This window comes from Dermacentor variabilis, chromosome 10, assembly GCF_050947875.1.
Source record: "Dermacentor variabilis isolate Ectoservices chromosome 10, ASM5094787v1, whole genome shotgun sequence".
NCBI lineage: Eukaryota > Metazoa > Arthropoda > Arachnida > Ixodida > Ixodidae > Dermacentor > Dermacentor variabilis.
This window is the reverse complement of record NC_134577.1, coordinates 44,020,991-44,035,472: the sequence shown is the minus strand read 5'-3', so window position 1 is coordinate 44,035,472 and position 14,482 is coordinate 44,020,991. Positions and strand designations below refer to the sequence as shown.

The 14,482-nt window shown below is 41.9% G+C and overlaps 1 protein-coding gene across 1 annotated transcript in view; it reads left to right on the top strand.

The window, feature by feature from the left end:
* Cth (Cystathionine gamma-lyase) overlaps positions 1–11,307 on the top strand; it is a 32,059-nt gene extending 20,752 nt beyond the window's left edge. The window contains exons 2-11 of the mRNA XM_075672551.1: positions 1,315–1,396; positions 3,763–3,858; positions 3,955–4,064; positions 4,735–4,866; positions 4,971–5,028; positions 5,804–5,881; positions 6,355–6,507; positions 7,834–8,008; positions 9,501–9,639; positions 11,230–11,307. Of these exons, the coding sequence (XP_075528666.1) occupies positions 1,315–1,396; positions 3,763–3,858; positions 3,955–4,064; positions 4,735–4,866; positions 4,971–5,028; positions 5,804–5,881; positions 6,355–6,507; positions 7,834–8,008; positions 9,501–9,639; positions 11,230–11,241 (1,035 nt within the window). The 3' untranslated portion in view covers positions 11,242–11,307. The remainder of the gene's footprint in view (positions 1–1,314; positions 1,397–3,762; positions 3,859–3,954; positions 4,065–4,734; positions 4,867–4,970; positions 5,029–5,803; positions 5,882–6,354; positions 6,508–7,833; positions 8,009–9,500; positions 9,640–11,229) is intronic.
* Positions 11,308–14,482: the final 3,175 nt, after the last annotated feature.

Sequence of the window (14,482 nt, the reverse complement as noted above, 5' to 3'; positions counted from 1 at the left end):
TTTTAGGCATGGAAGCCCAAAAGCAACTGGAACGCCCATGCATTTCGTCCCACACTTTGGAAAATATCTGAAAACAGATTTCATCCTCGAAATTCAATTGAAGCGGAAATGTCTTGCAAACTCACAGGCTACAATTCGTAAACTGCAACATGCGCCACAAAGTAATTAGTGATTACTCCTTCAGTCGAATCTGTGTGTGGATTTCTCGTGCTGGTAATGTCCGCCTTTTAAAAATTTTTTGGATAGATTATATATATATATAAAGCACCAGAAAACTCGAGAGACGAAGAAAATATCTAAAAGGCATTGTAATAGGCATTGCACAACGGAATTGCATGACATCCTTTTGTGAGGGACGATACACCACAGAAATATGAGAGGAGGTCGGGACATTTCAAGTACGCTCGTTGATCCACGGTGCAGTTGCCCGAGGTGTCCGTACGTGCTAGCTGCAGTTGAAGGGACACTAGAGGCAACTATTTAGTCAAGCCAAAGTGATCGATTAGTGCTCGAGAGCGCCTAACGCACTAATATTATATCGCGACCATAGCTTTAGTAATAGAGAAATTAAGGTCACGTGGGCCCTCAGTTCCGATATCGCTTGCGGGATCTGGCGGATGCAGCGAGAAAGACTACCCCTGCCGCGTGGATGGCAGCTCGCCTCCTTGAGCAACGGCCTTTGAACATTTCATTTGCTTCTATATCGGCCACTATACTAAACACAATTTCTAAAAATTCTGCCCGTATAACTCTGCCTGTACGCGGCGCTTTTCAATTCACAGTGTATAATAAGTATTTCTGGCGGGGCCTGATGAAGGGACCCTTCAAGAATGTGTGCCAACTAGTCCAACGTTTATAGATACTCCTGTAAACGATTTCCCTTTTTGAGACCGAAATACCCATTTCACGAGTTTTACTATGCGACTGCTACACCAAAGCACGCCGGTAGTAGCAGTTTTTAGCGGGCTGGAGGGCAATGGTTAATATATGTTTGTACGGCGACGAATCTGCTTAGGCCTCGAGATCAAACGGTGGGGAGATAGTTTTCTCCCCACTGAGTGGGTTGAGCTGCTGCACCCCGAAACTTCCCCCTAATTCCCCCTTCCCCCAACGTTATTTTTTAGCCTAGGGAAAGTGGCGAAGGCTACTGTCATCATTGCGCCAGCAAGACCGCTGCACATGCGCGCTGAACGTAGTGAAATCGGTCTACGAAAGCCAACAGCAACTGATTGGGAACTTTGCAATGCTGTTCAGCAGTAGGTTATAGTTCTGTAAAAGCTAAGTATGCCTCTTGCTTTATCTTGTACGTCGCAGCAATTCGAGTACTCGAGGTCCGGAAACCCGACCCGCCATTGCCTGGAAGAGTGCATCGCGGCCCTGGAGCACGCAAAGTATGGTACGTCTGTGATTCATGCAGTATTCGCGGCAGATTAGCGTAACACCGCAGACACGAGGAGCGATGCCCATGTTTGTGACCATGCTTGCAGCGGCGTGACGCATTGGAAGCGACACACCACGTACGAGTGAAATTAAACTGAACATTCTCATACATAGTATCTTTCGAAAATGAAGAGCAGGAACGCGTCGTCTGCAAACTGAAACTTTTGCGAAACAGAGGTTTACGTAGGACGAGGGGCGTCTCGGGCTAGATTCAACGCTTGCACAAAGGGGGCTTGTCGGCGAGAGTAGTGTCCTTGACAAAGATAAGCTCTCTCGTTGAAATGCCGGTATCAGCCTGAAACATTCCTTGCTCAATTACTGTTGACATCGCTTAAAGTTAACTTTACAAAAAATTGCGATAGGCCACTCTCAGAGGTATGAAAAGCCAAAGACACAGTGAGCGAAGTAAGAAAGACGCGGGCATATCCCTCTCAAGAATATTATATTCAAGAAGGGAAAAGTAGTGCGATATGCGAAATTTATGTGGCAGTGAAGCACGCAACGAGACTGTGCAGCAATTCCGTTCGCAGCCGGGCTTCTGGGAAAGGCTGCTACAAGGGCAAGTTCTTGACAAGAAGTGTTGCCGCTGTTATCCGCTGATAACTAGCCCACGTTCAAAAAGTCACCGCTGCAAGCAAGTTGCTCGTCCAGTGCCACCACAAATAAGGTGGGGATGAGGTGGAGATACGGATGGGGAACCGATACCCGTCTGCCCGGCTGATACTTCAATGACATATTCAGATATCATTTGCAAAAACCCTGGCTGTATGGCTGAAGCTACGGGTGGACTGCTCTCAGACATCCATCTCCAGAGCACTTCCGACAAGCCTCAACTGAGCTCTTGGACGATTGCGCACAGGTCGCAGTCTTCAGACGCCTCTCAAAGATAAGTAGGAAGGATAGGTCGTGACAATGATGGAAAGGTTGCTCAAGTAGGTACAAGTGGTACATGCAAGATAGCATGACAAATCGCCAGACGAGACACAGGTATTCGGTTCGCTGAAAAAATGACCATGGTGCTAATCTTTGCTATGCGTTGTCGCGAAACTCTCAACAAGCTTCTCAAGGATTCTCTTTTCTCTCCCTCTCTATATATTTAGAGTTCCAGCTATGCTGATATATTAATTCCTGCTAGCCAAGTGACGGAAACATCAAAGATGGTACTACTATACATTTGTTTCTCACTTAAATGCAACTGAGCCGCTTTACTGTCCCATGAGTTAATACCGATGTCACTTTCTTTGACCACAAAACTCAAGCTTAATGCAACAGACATTTGTGTCGTCCTTTTTGTTTGTCTTGGTCCCCATGTTTTCTATGCTTGCCCTTTCAAATCATAAAACTTCAAAACTTTCAGCCAACATAGCTGCAGTTTCTGTAATTTACTATCAGGCAAAACCACTTTGGCATTGTACCCCCCCCCCTCCCCCCCCGCCTCCCCGATGGTTCAGATATATGCATTCCTGGCCATGCCACAACTGCATTTCAATGAAGGCAGAGCACCAGTGTGCTTACAATTTATTCATACACACGAAAATACACTAAAAAAATAGCGATATAGATTGATATACCACACATCTCATTTTTACAAATTAGCTGACCTTATCAATGAGCAGGAACTTAGTAAGAAAGGCCGCAAGAACAAAATTAGATTAGCAGTTTAAACTCGGCATTCATACATGTCATAGCATTTGACAGCGTCTACTCAGTGTAACTTAATTATCAATGAAAAATAATTACACTGCACCCTGAAGTAAGCGCATTCCAACTCATTCTGCCAATATTTCAGAACTTTTCTTGCTTGAATGCGGTTAAAATATGCCACATTAGTACTTACTGAGAACCCTATATTTCACATTGATGCAAATAGGGCCACGGAAGATTGGTCTTGATCTTATTTGCTAAAAAAAATGACGCTCTTCTCCTAAATAAAAGTAGACAGTTTTGAAAACTAATCTACCAATCTAATTTTATTTAGTGTTTAGCGTTTCTTTTGAACATCACATGGTTGAAATCAAACAGCTTTCCACTATGAAATGGTCCATGCCCAGGTGCCAGCTTTGGATTGCAAAGCACCACCAACTAACTTCGCAGTTTTCTACTGATGATTTGTCAAGACATTTGAACAATCGGTAGATTGCAGCCATATTGAACCGTACCCTTCTTCTTTATTTCTATTGAATATAATTGCGATACTCAGTAGGGGTAGCAACAGGTGATTCGGACTTGATGACATTGCAGCACATACATAATTTCAGCTTTTGCATGTTGCGAAAACTGCAAATGTCCACTCACATGTATTTTTTTCCTTATTCTCACCAGCTCTCACATACGCATCAGGCCTGGCAGCCACACACAACCTGACGCATCTCTTGAATCCCGGTGATCACATGGTCAGCTTTGACGACCTGTATGGAGGTAAGGAACATCGCCACCCAATAGCTTTTTGCAGGTCCACAAACACTGGTTCATTAAGATAGCCATTTCAATGAGAGTAATGTGTGACATTTTCAGGTACAAACAGGTTGTTCAGGAACTTGCTGGTACCTCGAGGATTTGAAATGACGTTCGTCGATGCCACAGACTTAAAGAAATTCGAGGCTGCGCTAAAGCCCAACACAAAAGTAGGTATTGTGTTTGTAAGTAACAAAATGACATTGAGGCACATAATTTTCTGTGTTTTGCAAAGGTCTGATTCAGGCGCAAGAAATGAGGGAATGGGGAACAACTTTTCAAACATTTTAATGCCAGTAAAAGTTGCTCTTGCAATTTTCTCAAGCTAGAAGAGTTATTCTCGGCACCGTCCAATTTCACCGGTTTACGTTTTCAGCCAATCGGAAAAGACTGGTAGCCATCCTGTCCATAAGCCAATCAATGCTGAAAAGATGGCAAATTCGACGATATGGTGAAATCTTAATGAATTTAGCCACCCTGCGTTGAGCGGCCTGCAACGACACATGCTTTAATTAATTAAAATCGGATGAAGTCTAAAGGCTGAAAATTACATTCCCAAGTGTTCTACTTGTCTGTCACTGAATTGCATATCAGTCTGTTTAGCATATCTTTTTAAAACAAAAAGAAACACCTTTAATGTTCTTTGTTTTAATTATCGCACGAACAAAAAGTGTTGAGAGAGCTGTTGTGTTTATTCAAAAGGCTTAGCACAATAAATTTGTTATTTCAGTATTCGTCAGTGCAAACACGGTGGGTCGATAAGCTAACTCAGTCTAATAACACACTGACTCGCTTAACTTTTTTTCTTTCTCACTTATTTTGTTCACTCCTTCTTCCAAGCTTGTATGGCTGGAAACGCCAAGCAACCCGACCATGAAAGTTGTTGACATCAAGGGGGCCTGCGAGATTGTCCGAAGAAAGTGCAAGGCCATTGTCGCTGTTGACAACACCTTCATGTCTTCCTATTTCCAGGTGCGTTTTACACTCGCGTCAAGTCTTAAGGTTTAATTGTTGACCTCTTTTTTTGGAACTGAGCAAAACTAAAACTTCGCTTGTGCACAACTTCTTGCTTGCAGAAGCCTCTTCTGCTTGGAGCAGATGTTTCCGTCCATTCTCTCACTAAATACATGAACGGTAAGTGCCCACTTCACAAAAACTGTCATCAAGATCTCGGCTCACATGAGTAACAAGCATTTCTGTGCCATTTTTAATCCACTTGCTGACTTGCAAGTTAAACGGACATGAAAAAGGAATACGAAGTTAATATAGACTTGCAATTTTGATTCCTGGAACACCAAGAACGCCAGTACTAATGCAAGCGGAGAGAGTGAAAAATTTGAACAAGCTGCCAGATTTGGTCAGATTCTGATCAGGGCTACTTAGCATTTTATTGATAGGCAAGAGTTACAGTGCTTTACAAATGAACCCAAAGTTGAATGCTGTTTAGAAAGGTTTCTCCACTGATCAACTGCCCAAGTGTGCAAAGATAGCTTGGAATTCATCATGTAACACTGACACTGACATGCTGTGGTTCGTGGGCGAAATTCTAAAAGAAAATCTTTTTACTTCATTTTCTGTTAGTACCTAGTAAGCTGGCTTCTGTCAAACAAATGAAGACAGCATCTTAAATGAATATTGCATGATTACGAACCAATATAATTGAATGTTGGCAATTCAATCTTGAACAGCACGCCAGTATCGCATGAGCTATCAAGAGCTAAAGCCACGCAGATAATGTCTACCGTGATTGCTCACCTGAAATGAGTAAGAATGCTTCAATATTATTAAATAATTATAACACACTTGTAATCACTTGCAATCAAATGTGAGTTTGCTTCAATACATGATAGTGCTTGGTAGATACACCAATTCACCAAGCAATAGCTAACACTCGCTATTAAATCTGCAGGGCACTCGGATGTGGTCATGGGTGCCATCTGCACAAATGACAAGGAGATTAATGACCGACTACGATACTTCCAAAATGGTGAGTATATTAGAATGACAATGTGGCTGGCAACTTAGTTGCCTCTCAATGACGTCGACCTAATGTACAAGGTTTGTCAATCCACAGTTTCATCAACAAATATCTGAAGTGCTAGCTGGGGTGTTCAGACCTGCCCTCAATGCAAAGTATGTTGGCAGAGTAAAACAGCAGCTTATATTAAGACATTAGTACATTCGTGATGCACGAAGCAACTTTCCTCAGTTGTCTAATGTTTTATGTATTAATGGCCAAGATCAGAATTAGCGAAACTTGAGGGTGAGAACATGATCTCCTAGAGGTCAGTCACACTGACATACAAGGGAGCACAATGAATGGCCAGTGACCATAGTGTTTTCTCAGTGTCTGGAAGGAATGTGCCAAAGACACAGAGCATTAATTCCTTCACATGTCTGCTAAGCCTGTGATCTCTAACCAAGTTCAATAAGCGAGTCACTTGCACACGTGCTATGCAGCTGCTGGTGCCGTGCCATCGCCTTTCGATTGCTTCCTCGTCAACCGTGGCCTGAAAACCCTACACGTTCGCATGGAGAAGCACATGGAGAATGGCCTCAGGGTGGCAAAGTTTTTGGAAGCCCACCCTCTTGTAGAGAAGGTCATCCACCCAGGTGAGCTTCAGCAAATAGGCCAATGAAATGCAGGGATATTAAAGCTTGTTTTCATAGATCAGCCTTTTTCTTTGCATGACAATGATTAACTGCATTAGCATATCCTATGCTAAACACCCTTCCTTTTAAAGCAAATCGTCCACTGCCCATGCATCTGATATGTTTGTCTGAAGGTATGTCTTCACAAGCGTCGCAATACCACAGTGGCATTGGGCTGTTGTGTTGCTGGTGAATTACTAACATTGGAGCATATGTAATAGCCAATATGGTGGAGAGTAGATGTATGTAGGTGAAGTAGATCATAAAGTAATCATTCACATGGGCAGTACGGATTAAGCGAAGCCAGCCACGCTTTTGTGTGCACTCCACCCCGGCGGCTGATAGCGTCGCCCGGACTGGGACGACAGTATCATGAAAAGCGCTGGCAGCTGCGAGCGAATGTGTCGTCTGCCTCTAGCACCAACGGGTCACCGAAACTCGAGATTATGCACCCTCTAATACTAAATGCGCGGGAGGACTGCTTACATGATGCCATGCCGTCTCGGCATGCCCACTCTTTGCACATGCGGCATACCTCTAAAGCAGAGTGCGCGGCTATATGTGCTCAGCTGCGCTTACAACCGTATGCAGCCATGGCTGAGACGCGCGCCAACTTATCCCCCACTCCTTTCCCTCGCGCGCGCTTGATCGCGTTGCCAGGACCTCGCTCCCCTACCATTCTTTCCCTGTGCTCACGCAGGAAGGTGGCACTCGTGAAGTGATCTTTCTTGTCTCAGCCTGCGCACTTTCACTCGGCACTCAAAGCAAACAGTGCACAGGGCGTGACAGGATTTTATCACACTTGTACTTTATACAGAACATGATGTGGCTCCACTTCCGCGGTCGCTCTTGTCGCGTGGGGCGCGATTTGAGAGGTGCGCTTGCAAGCTGCCGCTTGTAATTTAATATGGCCGTCTACGTTCGTCGAAGTTTCGATTTATTGTCTCGGCATTCCTTTACGGTGGCAGTGAAGTTTTGTTGTATTGAAATCGCATATAAACACACTTAGTTATACTGAGGTTCTAAATACCTGACGTTCTATGGACAAGAGGTTACGAAAAGTTAAGTGTTGAAGTTCGTTATATCGACGTTTAACTGTAATTGTTCTTGGCTGACCACGGAAGGGAAAGGAAGTTCATGTGGATGTGAACGAATCATAATGAAATGATAGGACACCATCATGCTATCACATTATTGTCACATGAGGCCCTGCGAGTTTTTCTCAAAAGGCACAGACAGCACAGATGAGCACTCTTTCATTTACACACAAATGGCTAAAACATGCAGGCCTGCCCAGTCACCCGCAGCATGAGGTAGCCAAACGCCAGTGCTCCGGGTTCAGCGGCATGGTGACCTTTATGCTCAAGGGTGGCCTCAAAGAATCCACGCTCTTCCTCAAGAATCTCAAGATAATCACCCTGGCTGAAAGTCTTGGCTCCATTGAAAGTCTTGCCGAACTGCCGTGAGTATACCTTACATGACAACCTTTATTTTTTTTTGTAGCAGTAACAGTTATTATAATGACTAACAAGGTGGAAAAAAATTGCAACTGTTTACATCTGGCATAAAGAATAGTAAAACTTTGAAGTTCAGCAAATTGGTGCTTTGATGCCCAAGAGGATTTGGTACAAAATATACGCGCACACTAGAGACACTAACAGGAACAAACTCCTCTTTGTATGTTCAGATTACCCAATGTAGTATTGATTGCATAATCTGCTGTTATTTATTTCTGGGAAAGGTGAAAATACATCTAAGTTAACTTTTTTTTTTCAGTGGATAGCACCACACGTCCCTTCTCTATGTATTCTCACTATATCACCAGTTTTAAAATTGGCTAGCAATGATGACAAAACATTATTTATTTCGTTTCGATACCTTAAACACTCCAGTTAAGGGGTTTTGCATAATATAAGAATGTCACTGGTCATGGTGTCTGTATGTTCAAAATCTAACTATTCTATCAGAACTAGACAGGCCAATCCCAACAGTTCAGTAATACACAATGTTGCTCATGCAGGCGGAAGGTGACATAACCAAAATGCATGTTGGCTGAGCTGTAAAAGCATGTTTACTGTGTCTCATCAACACTGTGCACAAGTGAACATGTTGAATGAACATTCCACATGCATTTTATTGATGATGTCTTCAATAGCTGCTAGAAACAAGTATCAAGATGCTCGTTGCAATATTTAAGTTACAAAAAGCTACTTTATGCACGGCCAGACCTATCGCACCATATTTTTAGGAATTTTTGCTTCCAGACTGGGGCTAGTTTCACATTTTCTAATAAATGGAGACATCAAAATTATTGAGTAGTTCAGCTGAAGTAGTGCAGAATTGTGATATGTCACAAGCAATCTTGAAATTTACACAGCTCAAAGGGAGCCTAATGAGAAACGCCAGGCAAGTTTAGACTGACAAAGTATTCTTTCAAGACTTTACTTCCATTAACTTCGTGATGATAGGTTTGAGTAGAAGAGAAAATGAAAATAAAATGCTTTTTTTTTTTTGCCAAGTTTGTGTTAAAACCTCTGCACCCCTGCGTCACTGTGATCCCACAGATTTCAAAGTAGCTTATCCTATTTGGGCAGCATTGGCCAAGTCAGAGCCCATGAAACTTGCCATATTCCATCTCTGGCTCCTTGAGAAGACAATGTGGTCCATTTTTAGCAATAAAGAATTAACTAAACCTGAGCAGATGCTGTCGAAATCCGTGACGTCGCAGCAAGCTGGCGCAGGAACTTTTCAGACTTTTCTGATTTGCCAAGTCTCTTCTTACGGTGGTGTTTTTGGTACAGTAGCAGGGTACCACTTACTAATACTGGCATTTTTCTCGTCAGAGTCCCTTTGAAAAAAATGCAAAAGATTGGGGTTTCAAATAGGCTTTCTCGGCTACATGCCAGGTACTTCCTCCTTAAAAATAGGACTTTCATTTCTTTTTTTTTTTTCAGAGTGACCATGACTCATGCATCAGTACCTGAGGATCAAAGAAAGGCACTCGGCATTACCGATAACCTCATCAGGGTCTCCGTAGGGATTGAAAACTGTGATGACCTCATCAATGACATTGATCAAGCCCTCAAGAAAGCTGTAAGACACAATGTCTCAACTATCTACCCATGACATGTACTTTCTACATGATAAATATGAAAAGCCTAAATTTACATTTGATAGATAGGGGGCTCAACATCTAAGCTGCACAAATATGCATTCTGTAAGAATAAATGTCAAAGGAGAAAGCTACCTTCATATACACTCACATATCAGGTTTGAATCTACACTTCATGCATAATCGTTGCTTCAAACCTTTTCAAGTTTTCCCTTATACCTGTACTGCTCACAAGTGGGCCCCAATGCATGCCATCTTGACCAGTGCATTGTCCAAGTTCTTGTGACTGCCTTAGCTTACATCAGCTTACAATTGCATGCCACAAAGCACTGCACTCACCAAACTGTTCACACACACTGTTCGGAGTAGTGTCTTGTTCAGTTACGTCACCACTTTCCCTCGCATGTATTTTTATTACCATGTACAATAACAGCGACACGTGGGCACATTCAAGTGCAATCAAGACCAATTGGCGCAGAATTTTTTTTGTTTGGCTCCCTTCAGCGAGCTTTTGCACAAACCGATTAGGAGCAAATCTTTTTTTTTGCCACGACTGGTTCCTCTATGCAAAATCTTGCTGAAGGAAGCCAACTGCAATAGAAAAACTTGAAAACAATCGGGTTCGACTACAATTGAAAGTGCATGTGTGACAACAATATGAGACACTTGCTTAATGAGCACTTTTGTATGGTTGTATAATTTGCAGAGCTTCTTAAGAAGAAGCTTTAACTTGGGTGCTCCCATCTGAATACATGCAGAAGAATTCATTTTTTCTCGGCAACCATAGCACCAAATTTGACAAGGTTTGTTGCATTTAAAAGAAAAACTTAAAATCTAGTGACTGATGGTTTCGAATTCTTGATCTAGATTGTTCATTTTTTTATTAATATTTGGCAAAAAATCTAACATTTTTCAGAAACTGAAACTATCGAGCTTAAAGCTCTGTAACTTAGCAATGAAAAAACATTATCACAATTCTGTGAATTGCACCTGATAGTACATTTAAAGCTAACAAAATTGATATGTTACACAAGCCTGAAAAAATTTAGTAATGTGGAAATATAGAACCCTTGTATATGTAACAAATTAACGTAAAATGCAACTTGACATATCGAATTTGTCTGCTTTGGATGATCTAATGAATGCCATTTACAGTACCGTGATATCTGTTCTTGATGCAAAGTTATTAACTTATAAATTTTGTGCATCTATTTTTTTTTATTCTTTGAAAATCTTTTAAACAAAATTCAGGCCCTAAATCGAAATTACACTTCCAACAGTCACTAGAATTTAACTTGCTCTCTCAAATTCAACAAACTTTATTAAAATCAGTCCAGGGATTATCTCAGAAAAGTGTTTCTGTGTTTCACATGTACGTATTTGAATAGGCCGTGTCGGAGCTGGGCCCGAGCTAAAGCTTCATCTTAATATTAATTTGTTCAGAAGCCCATTCCTTCACTAAGGAACAAAACAAACAAGAAATTTGCATAAAAGCATTAAAAAATGTAGTTAAATGGTTTATCGCATTGTTTGACTTATTTTCCCTAAGTAGTATGCATTCTTCTTTACAGATTCATGCCTAATAGGAGATTGTGCCACGAAGACACTTCTAGCAATGTTTATCTATTGCCTAATACTTGTTTGCAAAAGAAGAAAAAAAGAGAGCAATAAAATATATAACAAAACAAGATAAGCTTTCCTCACTTTGTTCAGCCTACTTGACCACTGCGACTGCTCGATGCCATGTCATCAGGTGAGACAAGATGTTGGATCACGAAAGAGTAAAATAGGCAGCTTGACGAAGTGGCTATGGCATTATGCTGCTAAGCACAAGGCCACAGGTTCGACTCTCGGCCACTTGCCTATGGAGGCAGAATGCAGAAATGTTTTTGCACAACTTATACTCCGTTTCATACTTAGTAGGCAATGCTGCTGCAGCCACGTAAGTATGGATCAAGTATGAAATAAGAAATGGATCACTCCGCGCATTTCGTAGTGAAGTCACTTTTCGATATGAGGCACCTTAAACAGACTAACGTCTTTATTTATTAAAACTAATGTACAGAAGTATTGTTTGTTTGCTTTAAGCTTACTACATTTTAATCACAAATGCAGACAGTGTGCTGTGGAACCTGTGCCGCCGTGCAAACATGTCACTCCGCTTCTTTTCATATTTGTGACGCCTTCTATGTAGCATATGCTTCACATATTGCAATTTTAATGCACAACGTCGACGCTATGGCTGGTTACAGCAACTTATGCAGCACATTCTATTTCTTGCCGTCATGTGGCACACACTTATTTGTTCACAAATGCAAGAAGTGCGAAAACTTGCTCTAGCCTCTGCAGCCTTCTGCTATATGTGGAACGGAGTGTAGGTTCACACTACAGAACCCCAAGCCGTTGAAATTGATCCAAAGCCCATCACTATGGTTGCTCCGCGTGCTGCTTTAGAAGGTTAAACCTCGCAATTTGATTTACAGAGACTCAGTTCCATGGTAACAATGAGCACCAGAACACTTGTAAGGCAAACTGTCTTAAGCCTGTGTACAAAATTCTGCATACATACTAGCACCAAAATTATTCACACTACTTTGCAGTGATAAAGAACATTTTAATACTTAATAACTTCACTGAAAAATAGATTCCACAGTGCACCTTCAGCGGAACAAGCAATGCAGGTGGCAGTGTATTCTGCAGCATACTTCAATGAAATTTGCTAAATATAGCTTATGCACATCGTGCTGCTAAGTCTTGCGTATTTTAGACCTCAATGGCCAGACGACTTTACCGCTTTCAAGCAGAGCTTTCATGTGGAATCAGCATATGGCGCATCAGGATTTTATTTGCAATGTCTGCTTGATGTACACAAAACTCCCCGGTAAGAACTAGATTACGGCACGCAGGGAAACTTCTAATACACGTAGTCAGTGTATCATACCGAAAAATGTAATGCTGTAAAGTACTAAAGATGGAATCGCACAGGTGAATGATGCATACATCACAAGAGAGTGAAGTGCAAAATGAATGAGTGTAAATACTTGCAAACACACCAACAGTGATACTGTACTAGCATACGTTTTAGAAACTACACAAAACACAAAAAAATATCGAAACTTACAGTGAGATTGTGTTATACCAAGGCACTGGGGACCATGGAAATAAACGGGGACCCACTAGCTCACAAAGGGAGCCATTCACCGCAAGTGGAAAGGGCCCGTACAACACATTCCAGAAGGATGTGAGCCGCAAGTACCCTGAAAACTGTTCCAAGCGTCCAGCCGCTCAAACATCATTCCTATGCACACACATTTCATCGTCACACGATTAAAACAAGCCTAATCAGAAAAGTGGAGACAGGGGAGATGCCAGATACACATCACATGTATGCACATTATAAACATCATGCATTACTCTCTCAAGAAAAAAAAGAAACTTTGCAAATGTATGCAAATCCCAGCAAACTAACATCAAGGACAGCAAAGGTGTATGGAGGGAGTTCTCACACTTCTTGGACTACCGAAAAGTGTGAGAACACCTACTCAAGACTTCGCAAGTACTTTACTAAATCAGTATTTTCTAACAGTTCATCATATCCAAGCTCAGTACTTTGGTGCGCTTCGCTCCCCACGTGTTCCCATAAGCTGCAATTTCAGCTGCATAAAAAGCCTCGACAACCTTTGTGTGAGGCAGGATGGGTTCTGTAATTATCGTTATGCTATACCAGCTCCTATGATATAACATCTCGCAATTAAAAATGGTGAACTATAGTCAACGAAAGGTAATTGCATTGCATTTCAACACGAAAGACATGCAATTACATTTTCCTACAATTCCCCGCTGCTATCTTTTTCGCGCCACTGTAAGAGTTGCTTTTTTACAAAGTTACCTATATAAGTTGCAAGGGAGTGCCATTCTGGCACACTAATCATCCTTGCACTCTCCCATCATTGCTGATGTGCGATTCACTTAGCGGGGCAACGTGGCATTTTGGCTGGTTAGCAGTGGCTTTTCTTTAAAGGTTCCAAAGCATGGTTCATGCCGACATACACACGAATAAGAATTTACTGCAAAGGATACAGTTAATAATAATAAATAATAATAATAAAGCTAATACATGTATCATCCTCCCCTCCTCTAATCTTCCTTCTACATGGAGGAAGATTAGACATGGAGGGCGTGGGAAAGGGGGAATGTCACTACCTTGAAACTTGTCTAGGAAACTTGCTTTATATTAGGGCTTTTGACAAGAGTTTCTGTATGCTGACACATAATAGTACCTTTACTATTTACTGCAGTGTGGTGCCCTCTCTGTCTAGCTTCGACTCAAAACTGGCAGTAGCATAGAGCTGCTGTCCATGACCTGAGAATGCTGAACCACTAGGTAAAAGTGGTGGTCCAATCATTCACAATTTAAATTTTAAGAGAATACGTAATGTACAAGAAAGAACTAGTGGACACCTCAATGGTTACATCCAGCAGTTGCAATAGGCAATCAGTTCCTAATACTCTGAGGTGGTCATCACTGTGGGCTGCAACGTGGACGCAGTACATTGTGTAGCCCCTTCAGCAGAGGCTTGCTCTGCAACTTGGTCCTCTCTTTGCTGTGGACAAATGTGACGTATACTTCTCTAGAACGCCAAGCAAATCAATCTAGATTGATTGAATGTTTGTTTTGAGTCTGTTCAAGTGTGGTGTTGTGAAAAAGTATTACAGGCTTTCACATACTAAGCAATGCAAGGGCTACGAGTTTCCATTTTGGTCCCTTCGAAACAACTGCCATGACCGGGACTTGAACCCATGACCTCATCATCAGCAGCAGAA